The sequence below is a fragment of the Amphiprion ocellaris genome, chromosome 19, assembly GCF_022539595.1.
Source record: "Amphiprion ocellaris isolate individual 3 ecotype Okinawa chromosome 19, ASM2253959v1, whole genome shotgun sequence".
Classification (NCBI taxonomy): domain Eukaryota; kingdom Metazoa; phylum Chordata; class Actinopteri; family Pomacentridae; genus Amphiprion; species Amphiprion ocellaris.
In genome coordinates this window covers 12,624,603-12,649,670 of record NC_072784.1, presented here as the reverse complement: position 1 = coordinate 12,649,670, position 25,068 = coordinate 12,624,603, and the positions used below count along the sequence as shown (strand labels likewise).

The following is a 25,068-nucleotide window of genomic DNA, read 5'->3' as shown; positions in this document are numbered from 1 at the left end:
TGTTCACTTGCTGCCTGATCAATCCTGTCTACTATCAGGAGCTTCTGTAACAAGATAATCAATGCTGTTTACTTCATTTATCAGGGACGTTAGTGTTTCATCTGATAGGTTTAAGTCCAGTGCAGTTTTTCCACAACCATCTCAGGCATCACATTTTTTCCAGTTCACAAACATACATCATTAAACTCAATATTAATTCAAATAAGAGCTGATAGTTTTTTGTTTTTTTTTTTAAATCCTAGGTCTGTTGATGTTTAGCTTTAGCTAGTTTTATAAAGTTTGGGCAAATTTGCATTTGTTTTTGTGCAACATTTGACCAAACTATCTTCCTGCTTGTCACCATGTTTGTGTTTTTACTTGTTTTATCTTAAATTCTGGCGATTTTATGTCTTTTAGTTTGTATTTGAATGCCTTGGGAAGCTCTTAGTAACTTTGATTTTGAAATGTGATCTGTAGAAAAAAGATATTATTTTATATAAAAACAGCTGAACAAGTTGTAGGGAGGTATGTGGCTCAGGTAGTCCCAATTTTAGATAATTTATATATGAGCCCAACACTAAATTGCTTTCCAATTATCTTCCTCCATAAACACATGTATGTGGATTTAGTCTCATCTGAGCGACTCAACAATCTGCACGTCCGTCCTGATGTAGCTTACAGGATTCCCCAAGGTTTTCTGCACTGAATCAAAACATGAAGTAACATTTAATATATTGACATCTGTCTTCTTTGATTCGCTGCATCATGCTTCTTTTTCATTCGGCCATGGGACGTTAACCTTTATTTCTGCCTCCAACCATCCTGCAGACTGTCCATCAGTCAACGCCCACACAGAGTCCCAAAGACTCACATCAATCACTCAAACCATCAAATGTCCGACTTTACGCGTCTCTCAACCCACATTCACAGAATTCAAGTCCGCTGAAGTCGAGTTTCCCACTTTGTAGATTGACTGCGGTGCTGGAGAGCTTTGATTTGAATTACACACATCTTTTATTCAGACATAAACCAGCTCAAAACATCCGATGGCTTATTTTTATCGTCTCCCATTCTACAAAAACAATCATATTTGTACATATAAAAAAATAAAAATACAAGAGAAAGACGAGAAGCAACAAACTGCTGCGATGTTTGACAATTACAGCTGCTCTGTAAAAGGACTTCCTGTTTATTTTCATTAATCCTACGTTTGATTTGATTCAAGAAATTCCTCCCTTTACTGACGAGAGCTTTAAGAGGTTGAGTGACTTCCACAAGCTACTAAAATAGCAATGCAGACCTAGAATAACTGCAGTGTAACCTGAATCTATGGAAAGGGATTTTTTTATTGTGTTACCCTCAAATACCCCTTAAAAAAGTAGGATTTGCGGTTGTTTGATGGGTGCAATTTTGTTCTGCAGTGAATGTTGGTTCCTCACATTGGATAGTTAAGCACCACGTCTTGCTTCGCCAACTCCAACAACATGGGATCGTCGAAGAACTTGCTGATGCTCACGTCTTCGCTCAGACCCTGCAGAGCAACAAACAAAATATTAGCAGTGCACGAAAGAAAAAAAGTGAATTATTCTCAGATTTTGTAAAGGCATATTCACTTTACAAAATCTGCAAAATGACACGTCATATGTGAGCCAGAAACAGTAAAAACAAAGAAAATGGACACTCATTGGACAAACTTCATAGTTCCTTCAGAAAGAAATAACCAAATATGAGCTCAAAATTGTGATATTTCATCAAAATCACTTCATTCTACGTGTCTCGTTTAAATATTCGCAAAAAAAGAGAAGAAGTTTTTCCTAACCAGATTCTGTAAAAAAAAATTAAAACATGTTGTGCTTCTTGGTGCACCTGTGAAGCCACTAGTACCTCTGCTATTACTGACAATCACGTGACAAATATTCTAGGATTTTTGGGGACAAATGTTTAAAAGGAATTAAGTATTATTATTCATCAGAGCCAAAAACTGTAAAAACTAATTCTTTGGATTTTCAACTTTCCTACACTCCTTGAGCTAATGATAAATTACACAAAGTTTCTTTGGGAAAATTAAGCAAAAACAAGCTTGAAAATCCAGAAATTTAATCAAAATCACTTTGTTCTACATGTCTCGGTTTAATATTTGCCAAAAATAAACTGCGTACTCTAATGAAAATATAAATTCAGGGACATTTTGGCTGAAAATATTCAAAAGGTATGTTGTCTTTGCAAAATCGAGGAACTTATACCAGTAATTCTTTGGATTTTTAACTTTTTGACACTCCTTAATCTACTCATTCATTACATGGAGTTCCTTTGGGAAAATTACATAAATACAAGCTTAAAATTCTGATATTTCATCAGAATCACTTTATTCTACTTGTTTCATTTTCAGATTTGTCAAAAATAAACCGTGTACTCTAATCAAAATATACATTCTGTGACTCTTCAGTTGGAAAGATTTGAAAGGCCTGTTGTCTTTACAAAATCCGCCAATAACACGATTTATCAGTCAGAACTTGCAAAAAAAAAAAAACTGAAAAAAATCCTTCAAATTTCTGACACTTCTTGAACTAGTCGTGTGTCTCATGGAGTTCCTTTCAGAAAATTACCCAAATTATATCTTAATATGGCAATATTTATGGCTGGAAGTAGGGAATCAAATTAAAAGCACAAGTAGTAAAATATCTGTATGTAGAATCACCATTTTTTCCAGTATTATTAACACATGTGGACACTTGGAAAATTCCACTTTTTATTTTTATAAAGCAAGTAATCAAAGAAGTTCTTGCTTTTCCTTTTTATGATTTATGACCTTCTAACTGTTTCCATAGAGGTGCAGGACTTTATTTTGCATGAAAAAATGAGCACACAGTGAAGAAAAATGTGACTCTGTGTTAACAAGCCTCACCTTGCGCCTTCGGGTCTTGATCATGAACTCTCTGGCTAGATGGGGGGCCGGCTGAGGCTCCAGAGGCCGGATCACTATACTCTTGTCCAGGGGGTCTCCAGGGACGATCTGAAAGGAAAAAACAAGAGAGTTGTGATGGTGGTAACACAGAGAAGGAGCTGCTGCCTGATGTGACAAACACATCAAACTGTGAGTGTTAACAAGCTGACTGGACACTTCTCATAGCAGCTAAATATGTGATTCACTTGCAGGTCTGTCTGCTTGTTCCTGACTCAGGCCGACGTCCATCAACGTGATGGAAAAAGCAACGTGCCAACGCCGTCCCTCCTTCATCTGGTGACCGATGCGGCATCAATGCAGCGTTAGCAGGTTGACTTAGAGGAAGTAAGTGTTCGCAGGCTTTCAAAATGATTCACTAAATCCATCATCTTAAGGAGCACACGCTTCGACCTTCACAAAACGACCTCATTGTCATGGATTCCCGAAAACCCAAAGAAAGAAAGTAAAGAAAGAGAAGACTTGTTAGGAATCTGAATAAGTAGGCTAGAGGAGGCTACATAAGACTTTCCCAGCCTGAGGGAAAGATTAAAACTGGAGGAAAAAAGGGGGAAAAATAATCAATGGAGTGGCTGAAGCCCAATCAACAGATGGCTGAGAGCCGCTAACAGTAACTCAGCACTGAGCTGAAGGCGAGCCGACGCTGGCAGCACATGATTGAACTAATGAGGGAGGCACAAAGCTGCTTCTTGACTTTAATGGGACAAACAACACAGTTCAGCTGTTATTCTTATAACGTGGGGCGGCTGAATCGATACACAGGAATTATTTCTGTCAGAGGAGGAGATCCAGAGTGTTGATTGTGTCGGCTGCAGACTCTGGCGGCTCTTTATGGAGCAATCTGAGGAAAGACAATCGGGGTGATTGGTCACGTCCCAGGAGACGGTTCTGGGGAAAGAACGTTTTTCCAACAACGTAAGGCTGAAACATATGGAGATAAATCACCACAGTGACATGACGTCAAAACTGAATGACGATTCTGCTGATGGTGAAACATTTCTGGATTTATCTCAGGGGAAATGTGACTGTTTACAAACTGCAGGCGAAACAGCAAAAAATTTCATGTTTTTTTCGCTCACATGTGACTCATTTGATTTTTTCATAACAATATGAACAACACAGAATTTGATCTTTTAAAGTTTGATTTAGAACACTTCCATCATTACATTTTTAGAAAATAAAACATGGATATTTATAAAGATATTTGTGAATTTTACCTTGATTTATCAAATACTTTCAAAGATATCATTTCTTAAAAAACTGCTCGTCAACCAAATTTCAGCAAGTGGTTTTTTTTTTGTGCAAAATTTAAAGTTATGTTTGAACAACTATATCTCAGGAACTATTAAATAGAAATGACTTAGATTTCCACTGTTATTTCTCATCATGTCATTGATTCAGAATCTATAATACTGGGCAAGTAGATCAAATAATCTCTGAATTAAAATATGAAAAAAAAGTCCTATCAGACAATACAGAAGCCCATAAATGGTATTTTCAGAACCATATGTGGCTGCAGTTCACAATAATACAGAACTAAACATATATAAACCTTTTTAATATAAAATAGTTGGTCTCAAAACCGAAAAAAGGATTAAAAATTATAGCATTTTTGTAAATGTGTGCTTAAAGGCTAGGATTAGAATTTCATATTTCAACTCGTCCAAAATCAGAGATTGTTTGAGTTATTGTCCAATGTTACAGATTGTGAATAAATGACAATAAATATATTACTTTATGGTTACAATGCCTAGTCCAAAATCAGGCATAGGTTTGGGGGTTTTTTTTGCCCTAACATTTGGATCTAACATTTAGCATTTTAGCCATTGTCAGTATATTTTTCTTTTAACCGATTCCTGAAAAAATGAGTTGATTTAAACATGTGCTTTTTGGCTACGATGCAGCCACCTTTTTTTCATCTATAGTCGCTGTTCTAAGATGTCAAGCTAAATGTTGAAAAGTTCTTTTTTATTAAACGTGTAAAACATTAACAAACAAATGAATTTCAACAAAGTTTTGTATTGGGCCTAGCACTGGCCCGAATAGCAATTTCTGGCCTCTGGATATTTGGCCCCAATTAATAATGAATATCTGAATATTCGGACTGTCCAATGAGGAGGGGTGGGTGGGTGGTGTGGTGGCGTACACAAAGGAACGAGCTGAATATTCAGATCGGCCGACATCGTCCGACAGGGGAGATGAACGGACGAGCCAAATAATCCGATCGTCCGACGGCAGGGGGGATCTGATTATTCGGATCTCAAAATTAACATTCGGATACCACCATAACGACAGCATATTCGCATATTCAGGTCCAGCCCTTGTTGGACCTTGATTTTTTATTTATTTATTTTTTTTAATGAACATTTTGACACCTAGACTTTGTGTTTTTCTGTAATTAATCCAACTTGTGCACTAAGGCTGGCTGTGTTTGGAAAACACAAATACAAAAAAAAAAAAACAACAACAAAAAAAAACTGCTTGACCCCAACAGCGTCACTGCAGAAGTGCTGTTAATACAACCTAACAATCTGTTTTTCGAGTGTCATCAATGGGTTTCATTTATTATTCATGTCCCCAAAGGATCACTGTAGCTTTCCAGTATTTCAACAAGCATGTAAATAAATAATTCATGTTTAGGTCCTTGCCAGACGCTTGTACTCTCACCTCAAGGGGATAAAACACAAGTTAGGAGATAAAACATAATAAATATTTGCACAGAGGAGAAGCTTTTTTTCTCTGCTCTTTCTTCCAGATTAGAGACTGTGCAGCGATGTACTAATCTGCCCTAAGTGGAGTTAATTTTGCCTGACACAGCGCTGCAGAGTGCAGACACAAACACATGTCAGACATGGCAGACAGAGACACATTACACTTAAAATGTAATGACTCAACACTCCAGTCCACTCGGCATCAAAAGCGGTTTAGCAGAAGTGGCAGACATGTGCACAAGGTTGGTCACTCCTCTGCACAAACCGCCAGTTTTATGGAGGTTCATGCATGCGAGGAAGTAAACGTGCGACGGCAGTTTGTGCATGTGAGCGAGTAGGAGGAAACCCAACAAAATAATCACACTGTTTAATGATGTATACAGTTTACAAATTAATTGATTCATTTGGATTTGTTTGTCGAGACGTGATAAATTCTTTTCCTGCTGCTTGTCATAATAAAGATGAAGGCAAGTAGACTTAGCAGCAGTTTCAATTAATTGAACTGAGCTGATTATTAAGATTGATTGCCCCTCCCCATCCGCTAATTTTTAATATAGCATGTTTTAATGAACTTTGCATAGCTGTCTTCATTTGCATAGCCTTGATTTGCATTGAGGTAAAGTATTTGAGACAATAATATATGAATCTTTCCTGGAGGTTATCTGCTATCAGTCCTATAACTTGTGCACAGCCTAAACAGTTCAACTGCTGAACAATACTGCTCATAAATAGATGCTACAATTTACAGATGTTCCCTAAACATCTCACATGCCAAAGTTAAGGTAGATGCTTTTAGGTTGCTGCAGTTCACTCAGACAGGGGTGTGACCAAAAACTACTCTGTAAAGAGTGAAATAAAGCATTCTAATGTCAAACTCACAGACTGTCAAAAAGTGAAACAAATTAGGAACACTGTTATTTTCTCTCTTTGTAAAATTTCCTCTCTTTCACTCTTCACTTTTGAGTAAAAATTGAAGGCAGGAGTTTTTCGTTGACAGCATTGTAACTGAAAAATATTAATAAAATAGTAAGAATACTCCTTCTACCATTAACACCAACACCGAGTTAAACAAAATGCGAAAATAAGGCAAGACAGAGTTTGTCTGTAGCCCCAAAAATCACTAAATCCCATTTCTCTGACAATCGTAACACTGGAAACTACTGAAGAACAGTTCAGATGATGCTCTGACCATTTCAGATAGAAAACATAAACGCAGTTTTAGCCAAACAATCACTATCCCTAGTTATCGATGTGTGTTCTCCAGACTGTTAACATACCTGGAGAAGTAGGCAATAAACTAAACAATCAAACTGCATTTCTACGTCTGTATGTGATCATTTTTGATGTAATTTTCTGCTGTTACATGCACAAGAACTCGTGCCACTTGAGCCAATATCATCTCCAGTGAAGCATAACGACACTTTTGAATGCCTTCTTCTCATCAACATTGTCACCAAGAACGAGGTTTGTTTGTGAGCTGCAGCCTGTGAAGCCTTTTCCAGACATGAAACATTCGCGGCATTGCAGCAAACCTTTATTTATAGGAAAACTAATTTTAAAAAAAGCTGTTTTGTGATGTTTCTGGACAAATATTGGTGCTGAAATATGGAAATAAATGTGTATAAAGTCCTGTTAATTTTACTAAAGACTTAAGACTTGTGCCATGTTGAAAGTGTTACCCAGTAATGAATAGTAAAGCTCGTCTTTTACAGAAAAGTGAAAATGCATCAAAATAGATAAATTAAAAACACAATTGGTGAGATACAATATGCAAAATAATTGTGGTGCAACTATAATAAACAGGAAATCTATTTACTCAATTTCCTCAGGCCCCATAGGGGAACTGATTATCAGAGCTGATTGATCCTCTGATGCAAATTTCCCCGCTGTGGGCTTAATAAAGGCTTATCTTATCTTATAAATGCTTATCTATAATAATGAACCCCGGGGCTGTTCCATTGGAGCTCATTGCTAAAATGACCTGGAAATTAGTCTCAGGTGCACACTTGAAGAAAGTCCCAGCTCTTCTTGCACACAGAAATAAAATGTTGACCTGTTGCCAGTATCTCAAATATGTGAAAAATGTCTCACTTTTCTTTGAATTTTTAGTTGTTAAAAGTCAGTCATGCCTCTAAAGGCGCCTCTGAATGTTTAAAGAACCATGATTATGTGGATTTTACCGTCATAAAACCAGATTTAAAGCAGGTTTCTGTCTCCAAATCTTACCTGCCAGTGGTGGAAGACCGACAGAGCGAAGGCCTGACCCTGCGTATGTGTTCGAAGGTCCGTCTCGAAGCCGAAGGAGTCGATGGCGGGAATGAAAGCTTTAATTGTGTAGAGAGGAGAGCCCGGAATAGGAGCGTCCTGGGTGACGTGACCCCTGAAACATGACAAAAACTGAATAAATAGCTGGAATTTCTGTGTTTCTAATGTTTCTACTTCTTTGTGGTGATCCAAGGAACTTCACTGGATGTCTGAATGTACTTTTTTGGACCAGATGGATGCAGAATAAATAAGTACACAAACCTTCTTCGAGCCAGCACTGTGTAAACCGCAGAAACACAATCAGCCGGAGCCTGAACTTCCACAAAGTAATACGGCTCCATCAGCCTCGGAGTGGCCTGGGACACAAGGGAGACTTTACATTAAATCAGGGACAAAAGCCTGGAGGGACAATAAGTTGATCGCATGTGCAGCTGACCCCCCGGATTTATGACAACAGCAGCGCCAGAGCCAAAAAAAGGCAAGGAAAGAAGCCAAAAATCGCGGAAGAGGAATGTTATCGCGCCACAATTAAAAAGACGGCACATCAGCAAAATTCCAAACTGTAATCAAGATAATGGAACACTAAAGAAAAGTGCGGATGAAAGGCTGGTCTGGAGGAGCTAATGGCCACCGCTGAGGAGAAGAATAGGATGATCTCACCATGAGGAAAGCAGAGTAAACCACCCTCCTGGCTGTGGGGATGACCTGGCCTCCTCCTCGGTGGAGGGGCTCCTGAGCGATGACGGCATCCAGGATCTTAAACTTTACGTTCCTGATGGCTGAGGGCAGCAAGAAAATTAAGACTCATTAATGATAAGGTAACACTGAAGTGGGAAAAAATGCATTTTCCTTGCACACAATGTGTAATGGTGTGGATGGAGTCCAGACAGTCGAGGTTTACTCAGTAAAACCAACATGTTTGATGGAGGAGAGGACTTACGTTCGTCACATAAAGGACCTTCTCTGGTTCCCCACTGGAAGCCCTGAACGATGCTGTCTTTGACTGAACCGAGCAGTGCCTTGTCCACCTGCAGATGAAACACAAACATACGCAGAACTGGTTAGAAAGACGTTATTATGGCTGTCTCTTCCTGATACCAAACTGAAATATTCTTCATGGTGTGCATCCTAATTGCAAACTGTAAATGGGAGCACTGGATCCTGTTATGTTTGCTGCTCTGTTTAACACAGCCTGCAGTTTAGCTCAACAGTGACAGAATTATTGTCAAGTCACTGCTGGTCACAGCTGAGTCACGAATGGCTTTTCAGTTGCACCGGGGAGAGGAGAACTTTTTTGATTTTGACAGAATCTTGAGCAAACAGTTTATATTTAGCAAATATTTAAATGAGACACACATTAAAAAGTGATTTGAAGCTTAGATTAGGTTAATTTGTCCGACAGAGCTCCACGTATGACACAGTTAGCTAAATAAATGTTGAAGAGGTGAATATCCAAAAAATTTTTCCCTGTTTTTACACCCACATGCTATTGAAGTACTGTTCCATACTCGCTAGACATATTGGAATAGATTTATTACTGGACTGGATGCAATATTAAACAGAAACAATATAGCGATTGTCATCTGACTATAATACTCAACTTCAAGCAATTTCTGAGAACTTTATGTTCCTGTCACATTTTTCCTCACTGTGGGCTCATTTTTCACTGCAATATAAAGTCCTGTAGTTGTATGGAAACAGAACAACCATAACTAGAAGTAGAGAGAACCCAGAAATGTCTTTTCTGCAGTAAAACAAAGTATATTGCCATGGATCATAGAAAAGAAAAGGCTGAAGTTGAATTTCTTCAATTATTTTATTGTATTTTTGCCTGCAGTTCATGCTAGTTCTGACAAACAGTTCTAGAATTTTAGTTACGTGACTGTAAGCGGCGGCTGAGTGAGTCGTGGCTTTGTGTTTGCATAGAGGAACAAAGAATTTTCTGTTTTTTACACAATCTTATCACTGCAAACAGTGTATTTTTGGCAAATTTGTACATGATACATGTAGAATAAATAAAATTTGATGAATTATCATGATTTTGAGCTAGGATGCAGTTAGATATGGCTGCATTTCTTTGATTATTCATCTTAAACATATTGAAAATAATCTGAAATCGACATATTAAACATTTTTACAAGTGCCTACAGGTGTTAGTACCGGTAAAATAAATAAATAAATAAATAAATAAATGAAAAAACGAAAGAATCTTTTAAGTGCAAACAAGTTGTTAAATGGAACATGTAAAATAAAATGATTTCATTTAAAATATCGTTTAGACTTAGGTAATGTTCTCTACATTCTAGAGATATTTCACTGCTTACAATTTGAATTAGTTTCATATTTTTATGTCCACAGTGCTCTGTATAAAAGCCTGCAGTTCAGTTAAACAGCACCTCAATGTTGGTGTTTTTCTGTTTTTTTTTTTTTGTTTTTTTTTTTACAAAATCTTGTGCAAATATTTAAATGAGACATGCAAAATAAAGTGATTTTAAGTTTAGATTTGGTCAATTTTCCCGGCAAAACTCCATGTGTCACATGATTAGTTCAAGGAGTGTCTGAGAGGTAAATTTTCAACTTCTTTTTCAGTTTTTACAGTGTGGGTCTGTGAAAAATGGTGTAACTTTGGCAATTAAAACAAATGACACGCCTTTAAAATGCGCTGGTGGATTCTGGGGTTCAGAGGGTTAATGTTGATCAATGTCAGATTATCAGTTTATCCTTATTTATTATATGAACTAAATCTATTTATTTTGACACATTTTCATTGTTCAAATTTGTAGTTGTGTATTTTGATAAATAGGATGAGGTTGTTAAATTCAAATTAAATCTTTTTCTTTCATGTCTTTATGAAAAATAGATAACTAAAAATTATGTTGTGTTGAATTTTTCAGTTAAATTACCCAGCCTTTCGTATAAAGAAATAAAAAAGACCCTGCCACACTGATTAAAAACTCACCTCAGATGGCAGCGTGTCGTCTACCAGGATGTTCGGTCCCGTTGTGTCGGGTCCGAAGGCCCAGATGGACCTGGCAGCCAGCAGATCCCAGTCGTACTTGGTCTGGAAAAACTCTCCCAGCTTCTTCCTGTCGAGAGAAATCGGACGAGGTTCGCACACGTGAGCTGGAACATTAAGGAGATTGGTAGATTGAGAGTTCAGGGGGGTTAATGGAAGAGGAGCAGCAGAACCAGGGCTTAGTATAATGGTGTGTGAAGTATGTTGGTCCTCTGGCACCGCGACTCCTCGCTGGCACCGCTGGGTCCAGATGGCCTCGCAGATGAGCCGAGGACTGACAGGAAGTGTCGCTGGAGCAGAATGCACGCTCATGCTCATCTCAGGGGGAAAATTCATGCATGCTTTTAGTGCATGATTCAATTACTGGGAGCAAACTGATCAATATGCCAAGGAGGAATGTTTTAATGAGGACATACTTTTTGCAATGCACTGAAGGCTGTCTTTTACTTTGCTTACATATTTAATGCACTTTTTTACATTTTAATGAAAGATATATCTCTATCATTACTGCTGTTATAGTTTTGCATTTTTCATAGGCAAGAGTCTTTATACTACTTTGAAATTCCATCTCAACTATTGCTCTGAATATACTACCAGCCAAAAGTTTGGACACACCTTCTCATTTTCCAAAACTCCACTTGTGTTTGTGACCCACAAGTTAAACACTGTTGTCAAAGTGCTTCACATCACCAATACCATTAAGAAATTGTGTTTTTCAGCGTTTCATACATATCTATAACTCATAATCTAGTTAAATCGTCTGAACTTCAAAAAACGCTGGCAGATTTGAAAGGAATGTTAGCTTAAAAAAATACGCCACAATTACACCATTTATCAGAGCCAGAAACTATAAAAACAGAAAAGAATCATCAGACTTTCAGCTTTCTAACTGCTCTTGAACAAAAACAACTGTGACATGAAGCTGCATTGGAAAACTAAACTAAACCTAAGCTAAAAAATGTGACAAAGTCACATTATTCAACACGTCATTTAAAAATTTGCCAAATATAAACCATTTGCTCTCACGCAATTCTGTAAAAAGCAAAATATTTAGTGCTCGTTGGCACAACCGTAAAGCCATGACTGACTCAGCTGCATCCAACAGCAACGTTGTTGGCTGAACTATGGCTCTGAATACGTCCGTATTGGTCTTTCAATCTAATTTTCCAGCTTATTGTTAAGCTGTTAATATTTTTTTTCAAAACTGGACGTGTGTGTGACCCAAACGAGTTAAACACTGTTGTCAAAGTGCTGCACATCGCTGTCACCTCCGTGTCCAACTTAAAAATAGCCTTTTTCAGATGTGAGATATGAGAGATTGCTGCTTCATCAGTCTGTTAGAGTGACGGCATTCTGTCATTCAGAGGTCACTTCTAATCACAGCTTTATTCAGACGTCCCATTACAGTGATGGAAAGAACTGTGCAGCATTTATCATACATGCAGGATTGGACAGGATATTAAGTTGTGCATAATATATAATAATGCACTAATAAAATAAGAGCCTAGATTGTTTACGATTTTCCTAATTACTAGCACATTCTGTACACAGGCGATGATCATCTAAGGACTGCTATACCTGCAATAAAATAAAAAATACACTGTGACAAAGCTCAAGACTCAACCTGAAGACTTAACTACAGCTGATAAACTGAAACCACAGCCAACATGTTTGAGGTAAATAATGTGCATGGTGTAAACCTGCTGCCACATCCTGATTAATTATCCTAATTTTGAGCAAAGAATGAAATCACTTCTGAAGTTCCATGCGTGTAGATACGGATCCTGCTGCTGTCTGAAGCTGCAGATATTTAAAAAACTCAGAGGAAATAATCCTAAATAGCTGGAAACAACAAACTAAACGTCAGATCTCATTAGTCAAAATTCAGATTAAATTTAAAACTGGTGAATCTCAATAATCTGACTTGTTCTCGCTTCATCGCAGTAAAGTTTTGCTTTAAAGGACATTGTGATTTTAAGAGACTGTAAGACACTAAATGAGGAAAACAAGATGGTTGTGATTTTGTCTTTTACTCTGTGATGTTTCTGGAATTAAATTGGTGCTGAAATGTGGAAAAAGGCTTCTCTAAATCACAAATTTAATATGTTACTGCATGCAATTTAGACTTACAGTTATACAGAAATATTACTTGGTTTAATCTAGTAAGATTGGTATTTTCAGAAAACTAATAATGCATCATTGTCCAACTAGAAACAGCTGATCAGACAACGTGCAGGGGAATTCGTAATTAATTACTTAATTTCTCAAAAACTGAAAGGAGAACTGACAATCAGAGCTTCCATTTATAACTGGTGAATCTCATTAATTTCACTTGTTTGATCGTCATCACAGTAAAATTTTATTTTTATGGACATTTCAGGTTATATTAGATGAAAATTTGCAAAGCAAAGTGAATGAAAAAAATATCTTTTATGCTTTATGTTATATTTTTCGACCAATATCGATGCTAAAACATGAAAAAAAGTACTGTTGCTTGTGCACAACTTAGCTCAACTGCAATTAAACTTGTTGAACATGATACTGAAATGGTATTAAGTCCAATTTAATGACATTGCCGGTGTGACTTTTAAGAAAAAGTTACTTGAGTGCTCATTCAGACATGAAGCAGACACGTTCAGATTAAAGAAGAGGCGTACATGTCTGAAAAAAGCTCATTAAAATTGCACACCTCTTGGGCTGTTCATGATAACTTATAATAAAAACCAACTATCACATGTATGGACTTAAAAGCAACGTTGTGCATCCAATAAGTTCACTTTTTAAATGACTTTTTCAGCCCCGAGCGATTCTATAAACCTCCACCTTCTTCCATGACAGCATTTAATTAAATAACCAATCATCGGTCGGCTCATTTATCACCGCTAACGGATAAACGAGAGTGAATGATCGGTCAGGATGGCACCGGAATGTGGAGGAATTAATGAGCCTAAGAGTGAAATAAGAGGAAATCTAAGATGGGAGTCGCATTACGTCATCTCATTTAATTAACAGGTCTTGATAGAGTCGTACCTGTTCCATGTGATCTGCACCACTTCGTTCTCGATGTCCTCGGCCAGCCCTTTCTCCAGGGGCTCAGCGATCATCGTGACCTTATTCCTGTCAATCACATCACACAGCTGTCAAGCACTGGTTCTGGATGGGGCAGACACTGAGCCGAAGGGAAGGACTGACTCCAAACAGCACACAAATTTATCTCCTCAACATCAAACACTACAAACTAACAACCCGAATGTCAGCTTAAAGAAGCTTTAAGACAAAAGAGCACTGATTTTTAATGTATAATTATAATCTGGCGAAGATTGCTTTCAACAAATTGCACTCTAGTCACTGTACGTTTGTGTGAAATGTGAAAATATTGGATTTGATACAAACTTTTTGTTTGGAGTCTCAGCAAAGCACTTGAGAGATGACGTCTCCACAACGGTTTCACAGAAAGTCACAACCGGGTCGGCGACCTGAGAGAAAAAAAGACAAGCAAAATTACAAAATGACACCAAAAACTTCACTCCTTTATGATTTTTCTGTTGAAAAAGTACATAAAGGTTTTGGAAAACAAATAAACCTTCACATTTCATGCATATTGTGCATTAGGCAGTACAGGGAGATCACATATTATTGGACGATTTCATTACTTTGTACTTTTTCTTCTGTTTTCCAAGACTAAAATTACCACTTCATTACAGTTCACTGTTTATTAATTTCCCCCTGAAGCGTAGTCATGATTTAATCTTACAGTATGGATGATATCTGGGTATTAAACTGATAGAGATATGTATATATAGATACTTAAATGACAGTTTACTGAATTTGGTAAACGTAGCCATGAAAACACACAACAAAAATGCAATTCTTATTTGTTTTTTGTGTGGTAACATTAAAACTATTCCCCGTTCACTTGGATAAATAGGCTAAACCTGCTAAAATCAAACTCAACATTTCATCTCCAGGTCCTTCTAATAAAAAATCATCAATAATTACCAACATCGACTGAAATGAGACATTCCATCCTGATAAATATTTCAGTTTCATCACCCCAGCCATAATCTGGATGTTTTACTAGCTCATATTGCATGAAACATAAAACACTTCAACATTTGTACATTCTTTACATAGAACATTTAGCATTGTATGTTCTTCTTATTGTTTATTTTATTTACTGCACATTTTTGCTTATTTATCTGTATTTATGGTGGTGGGAACTGTACTTTTTCTGCTTTAACAACCAAATTTCCCCTCTGGGACTAATGAAGTATTTCTATTCTATTATTCTAATGTTTTCACTGGAAGAAGTGCAGACGTAGTTATGTAATGTGAAAAATGACCTTAATGTCGATCTCGGAGTACATCTTCCGCAGGTCGTGCATGACACAGTCCAGGTACAGTTCTCCTGTTCCCAAGATAACGTGTTCTCCAGACTCCTCCACCTGAAACACAAACAAAAAGTCTGTGAGTATTCATCCACTTAACAGCAACACCGTCTGTTTTAATGCTGGTTATAATAGTTTTCCTTTCTATTCAGAGGAAATTAAAGCTAAAATCTTGCTAAAACGTCTCTGCTGTAACTTTGCGGGGATTGACCTTGGTGGTGAGGGACGGGTAGCTCTTGTTGACCTTCCTCAGTCCATCCAGCATCTTGGGCAGCTCTGACGGGTTCACCGGCTCCACTGCGATCTTAATGACTGAAGCTGTGTTGAACTTCAGCGGCCTGAAGATTTGAGCCTGGTAGAGAAGGTGTAAAGTGTTTATTTCTCTCATACGGCATCTTCAATCATCTCATGCGTAGTTTTAATGAATTTCTAACCTCTTCATTCCCTCTGGGCTCTGTGATCGTGGCAGTTTTGACGATCGGCTGGTCACAACCCTCAATGAGAACCCAGTTACCTGCAGGCACTCGATTCACCTCAATCTGGTATCTAAAGCGGCAGAAAGAAACGCAATATTTAATCAATAAGACAATCACTGATCTCTGACTCTACAAACATAATAAAACGGGAACATACCTGGCCACAGAGATCCAGAGTCGACCCACAGTGCAGACCTGAGAGTCCTCCTCGTCTTCCAGAGTGTAGTTTTCTCCTAAAACCTTGACAGGTTGACCAGCCTGAATGGTTCCGCTCAGAACCCGACCAAACGCATGGAACTGAACCCCGTCCTCGGTGCTGTACATCTTAGTGGTGTGGCACATTAACGGACCCTGTGGATGAGAGACGTCAAGGGAACAGACAACAGTGGAAAGAGGAAATAGATGAGGAAAATCATAACCACTGAGCCGCCACTGGCTGAATTCAGGTAAAGAAGAACTGTATTTTAACCTTCTGAAGACTGAAACCAACAGACAGGTTTGAGAGACCGGCTGCTTCGAGAATAGATTCACTTTTTTTCAAAGAAAATTCATTTAAATTGCCAAAATTCAAACTGTAAAACAGAACAAATTGCTTGACTGTTAAGTTTCTGATGGTCCTTGAACTATTTATCTGTGACTTCCAATTGTGTCTGGGAATATTAACCAAATCTAACTTTAAAATGGTGTTATTTCACCAAAATCATGTTCTTCTACAAGTCCCATTTAACAAGTTGCCTAAAAAGAACCTGTAAGCATTAATCAAATCTTGTTAAAAACTAAAAATTCTGTGTTCCTCAATGCAGCCAAAAACCCATTAGTGGCGCTCATAAAATCAACAGTCAAATGACAACAATTCAGGAACTTTTCGGCTGTGTTTATACAGAGCAAAGAGGAGACAAGTATTGAAATAAACTACAAACTGTTTTTTTGAATTTCGGTTAAAAAAAAAAAAGGCAGGGGAAGTTTCCTTGTATAGCACCCTTCATGTCCAAGATAATTCAAAGTGCTTTACATAAAACACTAAGAGCATTACAGTGAGGTGCGGATAGTTAAACGACATCGTACAGATTTCATGCATAGGCGCATGAGAAAAGAAATGTTTTTAACCTGGATTTAAAAGTGTCTACATTTGGTGAAAATAAAATAAATACCTGTCCTACTGCATAAAAGACATTTTAGAGTTCTCTCTATTTATATCAGTGTTTGTGGTGTTTTCATTGTGATACAGGGTTTAACATTGCAGTAATAAAGAGGTGCAGAGAAATCACCTGGGGGTTCTGAGGGTTCAGTCTTATTTCATGGAAGATTTGTACATTAGCAGGAATGTAACACAGCATGAAGGTGAAACCAGTTCCTCTCTGTCTGTGCAACTAAAAAATGTTGTCCTTAAAACCAATGAATACTTGGGATGGATAACTGTGATCTCAATACTGTTCAAAATATTTGGGACTATCATTTTCCCCATAATTGTTGCATGTTTTTTGTACATTTCGCGCAATTCAACAAACATTTTGGCTTAATTTCTAACAGCAGCTGGAAGAAAATTATTGGCTTCAACTAGAACGAGACTTGCAGCTGTTTACTCTTGTATCTTCCTATTTTTTTTTTTTTTTTTTTTACACTTCCATTATACTCACATCAGGATCGCACTCTGCCATGGCTTCCCCCAAGTCCGAGTCCAAACCACCAGTGTAGGTGTGCTCTATCTTGTTCCTGGCGCCCTCCTGTGGTGAGGGGATGTGCTGCACACACATGTCCACAAAGCCTGAAAGGAGAACATCCAAGGTCAACTTCAGATGCAGAACGGTACAATAATTCACTAAATCATGAACATTTACCTCCAGATTAACTGTGCAATCATGAGCAGGTGAAACAGGGCTCTGATATTCTGTGTTACTGCTTTTTTTAATACAGGATTTATGCTAAAAACTGTTTCACATAAAGATGTTAAAAAAAAATAAGCTCATACCAGTGAACTCTCCAAAGAAGCGGTTGCAGACGAGCCTCAGCAGCGGTCTGATGTTGAGCTTCAGCTCCTCCTTCGTCAGGTGGATTCCCAGCTCGTCCAGAACTCGGGGGAGCGACGTGTCCACATCTCCAACCACCTAGACGCAAACGGGATTCACATGAGGATTACACACTGGGCTTTGTGTAAGTTCAGCCCAAGCCCGTTGGTGGCAGAAAGTATTGAGCTGGATGTGTTGCCAACATTTAAAAAAAAACAAAACAAACATGTCCAACCTGTGAGAGGATCTTGTAAAGAGGCTCCAGGACAAACTCCACAAAGCTGCGTTGAGAGTTGCTGCTGGGAGCTTTCTTGGTGAACTTGCGACTTGAATAGAGAAGAAAAGAAAATCGCTGTACGATAAATATGCGTTTAAAGATGACGCTTTACATCCGTGAAAATTCAGATCAGTCACTCACGTTTTGGGGTTGAAATAAATGTCTCCCCAGAGCCTCTTGGCAAACTCATTGTAGTTAATGTCACCTAGAAACACACAGACAAGAAGAAGTTAATACTGTACACATTGCAGAAATGAAGAGCTGTATTAACTGTTGCCTAATCTTTCAATCTCGTCCTGAATCATTTTTTTGTTTCCTCAAAGGTCAGAAAACGGCGAAAAATGTCAGTGTTTCCTAAAATGCAAAAAAAGCATCCTCAAATATCTTTTGTTCACAACACACAGGTTACTTTCAAGTAGAAAGGAACAAACAGGAAAATACTGAAATTTAAGAAGCTGAAATGAGAGACTTTTGACCTTTTTCAGAAAAAAAAAAATCTGTCAAACCAATAAGTTGATTATCAAAACAGCTTGTTAGTCATCCTCTGAACCCCAAGCAGTTTCTGGACATTTTCTTCGCTCCTGTCACATTTTTCCCCACTGTGGACTCATTTCTCACTGCAAATAATTTCCTCTGGGATGAATAAAGTAGATCTTATCTTAATATAAAGTCCTGCACCTCTACTAAAAAAGTGAAACCATAGCTAGAAGTAGAGAAAACTCAGAAATTTCTGCTGTGCAGCATAACACAATTATAACAGCATTAATCATAAAGAAAAACAAACACATCCAAAAAAAAAAAAACGGGAACTAGCATTTGCCAGGGATGAGAATGACAAATGGAAAAAAACTCGGAAAATGTCTGCCGAAGCGCCCCCCCCCCCCCCACCACCAAAGCGCGTTGCAAAGCGTGTTGCAAAGCGTGTTGCAAAGCGCGTTGCAAAGCGCGTTGCAGAAAGATGTCGGCGGCGGGATGGCCATCACGGCGGGCGGCCATCACAAGCCTCGGCTCGCGACGCGTCGGCCGGCCGCTTGCCTACCCCCCTACAATTTTCTCAACGGATTTACACGATTCACAAAAACTATACTTTCGGCGGAAAAAAACTCGGAATTCCACGGATCCGCGGAAAATTCTCATCCCTGATTTGCAACATTTTTTCCAAGTGCCCACATGTTACCAATACTGGAAAAAAATTTTTTTGAAAATAAAATTTCAAAAACTACGGCTGGTTTTGGGGTTCAGAGGGTCAATATAATATCTGGAAACTAACTGATTAACAGTTACCACACTGATGTGACATGAAGAATCATCTCACCATATGTGTCCGAGTAGATCTTTGCAAAGGACCCCAGGGTGAAGCAGATGCTGTACTGAGAGCTGGCGAAGCAAACATTCCCAAGGAGAGGAGACACCACCAGGTTCTCATCTGTGGAGTATGTGCTGAGAGGGAAGAGAGGGAAATAGAACATCCAGAGTGCGTTGTGTGTCGTTTTCTTTTGTCACAACAAGCCACAAATCAGTGCGGCTTTTCCTGGATTATTCCTGTGACCATTTTTATCAACTAACAACAAACATTTCATGATTTTCTCACCAATCTCTACTATTACTAAATCACAAAGCAAGTCTACAAACTATAACTGATTTAATATTCATCAAATAAATAGCACAAATTCTTTTTTTTTTTTTTTTTTTAAAAATGCAGTATTTTCCTTTATGGTAACTTCTTCCACAAATATTTAATGTACAACATCACATGCAACCCTTCAGGCTGCCCAGGGAATGTGACGGTTTTCCACATGTACCTGAGCAAACCGTTGACCTCGTCCACGATGTGCCGCAGTTTATAATAAGCGTCTGTGGGAGGCAGCTTGAGCTCCACGATGAGCCGATCCACCTTGTTGATGCAGATGGTGATGGCCATACGCTCCTGAACCGCATGTTTGATCAGACGCTCTGTGTTCAGCATCACCTGGGCAGAGACGACCACAGGTTGAGGTTACACGGACATGAGCAGGAAAAAGTGTCTGTTTGGGAGGATAGAAACAGACAAACACGGAGACTCACTCCTTCTGCTGCGTCTATGAAGAGGACGACGCCGTCTGAGATCCGGATGCTTGACGTGACCTCGTCAGAGAAGTTCACGTGACCTCGAGGGACAGACAAAATCCCATTTTCAAATTATTTTGGTATCATTGTCTGGAGCAAAAGCTCAAAATGTGCTTTCTGCAAAGCAAGCATGCAGCTGAAATACAATACCTGGTGTATCCATGATGTTGAACAGGTAGGATTTTCCTCTGGAGTCAGGCAGAACCATTGTAACAGGCGTGCTTTTGATGCCAACTCCTCTCTATTAAAAATGCACAAGATAGACAAAATGGAAACACAATTTTAGAATTTTAAAGACGCTTTTCTGGAGTCATGATCCTGCTAAATGCTCTCTTTTAACTGTTGAACCACAAAACCTGCTGCCGGGTTTGAAAGGCATGTTATCTTTAGAAAACCTGTCAGAAGTAAACCATTTGTCAGAACTAGAAACCATAAACGCCACAAAATCTGCATATTTTTAGCTTTCGAACAGTCCTTGAACTAATTATGTATGCTGTTTTATCTGAAAATTAACCAAAATTAAGCTCAGAATTGTGATATTTCATCAAAATCACATTATTCTACATGTCTCATTAAAAAATTTGCAAAAAGACGTTTCCATGAACCAAATTCTGTTAAAAACAAGAAATTCTGCACTACTCAGTATAATCAAAAAGCCACTAGTAACTCAGCTGTAACCAAGTAACGTGACAAAAATTTTGGGACTTTTGGGCTGAACTGCAGGCTGTGTTTACACAGAGCAGATAAATATATGTAAACAAATTAAAAATGCAAGTAGCAAAACACCATTTTTTTCATGTTAATAACAACTGGAGGCACTTAAAACTGTGATACGTCTCAATTTCAAGTTTTTTCCATTTTGTTTTTGTTTTTTCTTTTAGGCAATTCATGGCGTTATAACTGTGTCATACAGCACAGCAGATATTTCTGATTTCTCTCTGCTTCTCGCCATGGTTGTGCTCTTTCCACAGAGGTTCAGGACTATATGTTGCATTTAAAGATGAGTCCACAGTGAGGAAAAGTGACAGGATTAAAAAAATAAAAGCTCAATCACTCACCTCCTGTTCTGTAAAGAGGATGTCTGTGTACCGGAGCTGAAAAAGTCACAAATCACAAGAGTTTTTGGTATCATAAACATCATTTAAATGAACAGTGATGGTATTGAATCACTGTAGAGAAGACTCACATCCACGTCATCTCTCTTCCTGATTTCTGGGTGCGTCTGTTCGATCAGGCAATCCACAAAACAGGTCTGAAATAAATAAACACATTCATTAGAACCCCATGAGCCAAACATGAGTCTAAAGTGCAGCCATGTTGTTAGCATAAGCTCCAAAACATTCCTGTCCTCCTAAATTTTTCATCTTTGAGACACATGTTCTCCTTGGTGACATGCCGGAGGAAAAGCCAGACTAGGAACACACAGTTAAAACAGACTCAGCCCGAGGCAACCATAAGGAGAGCTCTAACCTTGCCATGATGGAGGTGACCACAGAGGGTGACGTTACGGATCAGCTCTGGACCGTCCATCAGGTCTGCAAGAAATCTGCCAAGAGAGAGAGAGGGAGGAAGGATGTCACAATTCATGTAAATAACAGATGTCTACTGCAAAAATACTGAACACATTCTGATGCATTCACATTCAACACAGGGATCTTCACATCTGAACATATATCCATATAAAGAGGAAACTACGTTAATGACTCACTCCATGTCGTAAACAGTAGCAGGAAGCTCCTGTTCCATCAGAGTGAACTGTCTGTTCTTCACAGGCTTGATGATGGGCTCTAGAAGAAGTACAGAGGAAAACATTTAGCTTGTGTGAATATTCATAGAGTTACTAAATACTAGACACACTGGCCTCCAAAAGTATACATATACTGGATATAGTAGTGATTTTTCAAGAACATGTGAAATAGAAGCTTTTTTTTAAAAATTTCAAACAAAACATCAATTTCACTTGACGTTTTTCTCTGGTTGTTGATCTAGTCCTTAAAAACTCAACTCAAAGTTAAAAATTTGGACGTGTTTTTGCATGAAAGTAATCCCTTGCTGCCTTAAAATTGCTTAGATGCTTCCATCTTAAGCACAACTGGTTACAAATCTGCCCAAATACAACAGAAATAGCTTTTTCCTACTTTTGTGATCCTGAAATTCATATTAAATCATTCTGTGTTTTGTTTTTCATTATTGCACCATGTAAATATATATAATTAAAATAAAAACCACTAGTTGACTTCTGCATTATGATTTTTTGTTAAAATGCTCAAAGATGTGAGTCTTCATAATGACTTAAATTTTTCTATTTTAACTCAGAGATTATTTGATTTATTTGTCCAATATTCCTGTGATATTGTCGTTCAAACATTCCCACAAATTTCAATGTGAAAATCCGAAAAATGTCCTGAAAGTCAGTTGACAGGCAAGGTTTTTTCCAATTATTATCTCAAAAAATATTTGCTTTATCAATCTAAAATTATACAGATACTTTTTTAAACATCCACACTTTATGACTAAAAAGCAAATCAGAGACGGGGGAGCAGAAAGCCCCTGATGATTTAAGGTGGAAATATGCCACAAATTAAGGGTAACAAGTTAAACACAAAATAAATTTCACTGGAGAGGTGTTTTGACATCCTTGCGGAAATAATAACTTGCTTTGTGATGCGGTTTTGCCACAAAGAAGCACAATTGTGTGGTTAGAATTTTTTAGAATCACATCTACACCTATACCTCCTCATCGAAAAAAATAAATGCAAGAATATAAACAAGTTTTTTGCTTTAAAATGGCACAGGCCTTGAACTCTTTGCAGTGTCAAATTTTTAACATCTTTCTACACAGTGAGTATCAAACAACAAAACTAGCACAATGTTAAAATTGGGTTTTAACAATATATTTTGGCTTCAGTTTACCAACACCAATCATACAACGTCCTTCACTGTAAATCTGCAAATCCATTACGGCGGAATGATTTGGGGAATATATCTGATTATGATTTTTCTGACATATACTGCAATTTGATTTGCTGTATAAATTTTATGAACGTCAAGCTTCAGTTTTAATAATCACCGTGTAACGGATTGAAAGCATGTGATGAAGCATTATCACTTGAGATACAATCAAAAGCATGACTGTCACACCATGAACACGTCCACTGGCTTAACAGTCTAGACCCTGCACTGCATAGCATACATCTCATATTGTGGCTTTTGTCTTTTGATGGTCGCATTGTTTAGAGCGAATTATTGTTCAGCCCTGAAACTCATGCTTCGTTTCTTAATGCTTCTAACCTGTAAGAGGTTGTGTGTCTTCCTCCTGGACGATAGTTTCCACCTCCGGCCCATAAACCTCCTCTGCTGTAGGATAGTACTTCTTGTCCTCGTGCAAGACAACCTCCATTCCGGGTACATCGTCATCAGCATCAGCTGGCTCATCATCATCATCTTCATCACCCTGCACAAGATAAATACCAACACATGAGCGAAACAGACTGCAGAAACTAACAAGAGTACTACAGGGTATAATTTTTCACTGTGAAGTTGAAGAGTACCTCATCAACATCTCTGTCGTCCGCATCCAGATCATCTTCATCATCGTCAGAGTCCAGCTCTGGACCGATGTAGTTTCCAAACTCATCATACAAATCAGCCTCCATTGCTTACAGACCTGAATAAAAGTTCATATTTTCATGAGTGGACATAATTCCATGTGTCATTTTTTTCTATTAAAGCCAAAATACAGGTTGCAGCTTTACTAAAAAAATTAAAACAAGCCTGATGAATATTGGGAGGATATTCCATGGTTGGATGAGACTAAGATAAATTTACTGGGGTCAGACTGAGTGCAGCATGTTTGATGTGAACCTCATCACCAAGACAACCACAGTGAATGCATAGTCCTGACAGTGAAAAACGGAGATGGGAGTGTTAAGATACAGAGCTGCATGAGTGCATAAGGTGTCGGATAGATTACAGTTATAAAATGGCACAATAAATGTCTGTTGATACATCAAAATATTGGCTGTTAATTTGACGTCCAGTCTGCAGAAACTTGGCCGAAGATAAATATGACATTGCACAAGAATAAAAAAAAAATTATTGAATCATTTGAATGACATTCCACATAGCTGTACTAACTTATGTTGGATAGTGCATGAGCAGGATGCATGCCAGAACATTTAATCTGAAACAAGAGTAATATAATAAATATAGAGGTAAAATATCACATTAACCATTTCAAAGGTGCGTTTTCACTGTTTACATCAGCCAACAGCAGTTTTCAGAAACCAGCTAAACCTGTAACTTGTTACTGTGAGTAAACACACCAATAACTTCCTTCATGTGTCCTTACAAAATACATACTATTTGCAACACAAATGAGTTTTTTTTCTTCGGTTAACTCTCATTACCCGGTAAATAAGCCCATAAGTTACCGCTAATGCTAAGCATGTAGCACAGCATGTACAGTCACAATTCAGTTAGCTGTGTATGTAGCTGAGGGATGCTTTCCGTCGACAAAAACTATTCTTAAAACTAGACTTGACTAAGAAGTGTTTCTATTAACATATTTACTCGAGTTGGCAATAGCGTTAGCTAGTAACAACAAGCATGCTAGTCTGCTAACTAGCTAAAAGAAATGAATGGCTGGTAAGCGACGTTTGAGTTACGTTGTTGTTTAGAGGCTAGCTAACGCTACTTTACTGAGCTCAGCTACAAGTAGCATTTTGCTAAATGTACGTACCTGTATCTCGTTTAAGAAACAGCCAGTAAATATTGCTTTTAAAAGCTGGAAATGTAAATCTGGAGAAATTAGTTTTCAAATAGCACCATGCGGATGAGACGCTACTGCCGGCTTTCTTCTTCTACTGTTTGATTGAGAAGG

The 25,068-nt window shown here is 38.0% G+C and overlaps 1 protein-coding gene across 1 annotated transcript; it reads right to left on the bottom strand.

The window, feature by feature from the left end:
- Positions 1–969: 969 nt before the first annotated feature.
- Positions 970–25,068, bottom strand: eftud2 (elongation factor Tu GTP binding domain containing 2). The gene is made up of 28 exons (XM_055005495.1): positions 24,928–25,068; positions 23,738–23,853; positions 23,478–23,640; positions 21,895–21,973; positions 21,657–21,732; positions 21,373–21,438; positions 21,245–21,280; positions 20,337–20,427; positions 20,145–20,227; positions 19,883–20,049; positions 19,396–19,520; positions 18,222–18,285; positions 18,039–18,129; positions 17,767–17,902; positions 17,435–17,562; positions 15,955–16,148; positions 15,756–15,867; positions 15,533–15,673; positions 15,277–15,378; positions 14,327–14,409; positions 13,964–14,050; positions 10,877–11,003; positions 8,858–8,945; positions 8,578–8,696; positions 8,179–8,273; positions 7,879–8,032; positions 2,885–2,992; positions 970–1,510 (listed from the first exon to the last, which is right to left on the bottom strand). Exons 2-28 carry the CDS (start codon positions 23,840–23,842, stop codon positions 1,415–1,417), a joined length of 2,916 nt encoding a protein of 971 aa, XP_054861470.1. The 5' UTR covers positions 23,843–23,853; positions 24,928–25,068; the 3' UTR covers positions 970–1,414.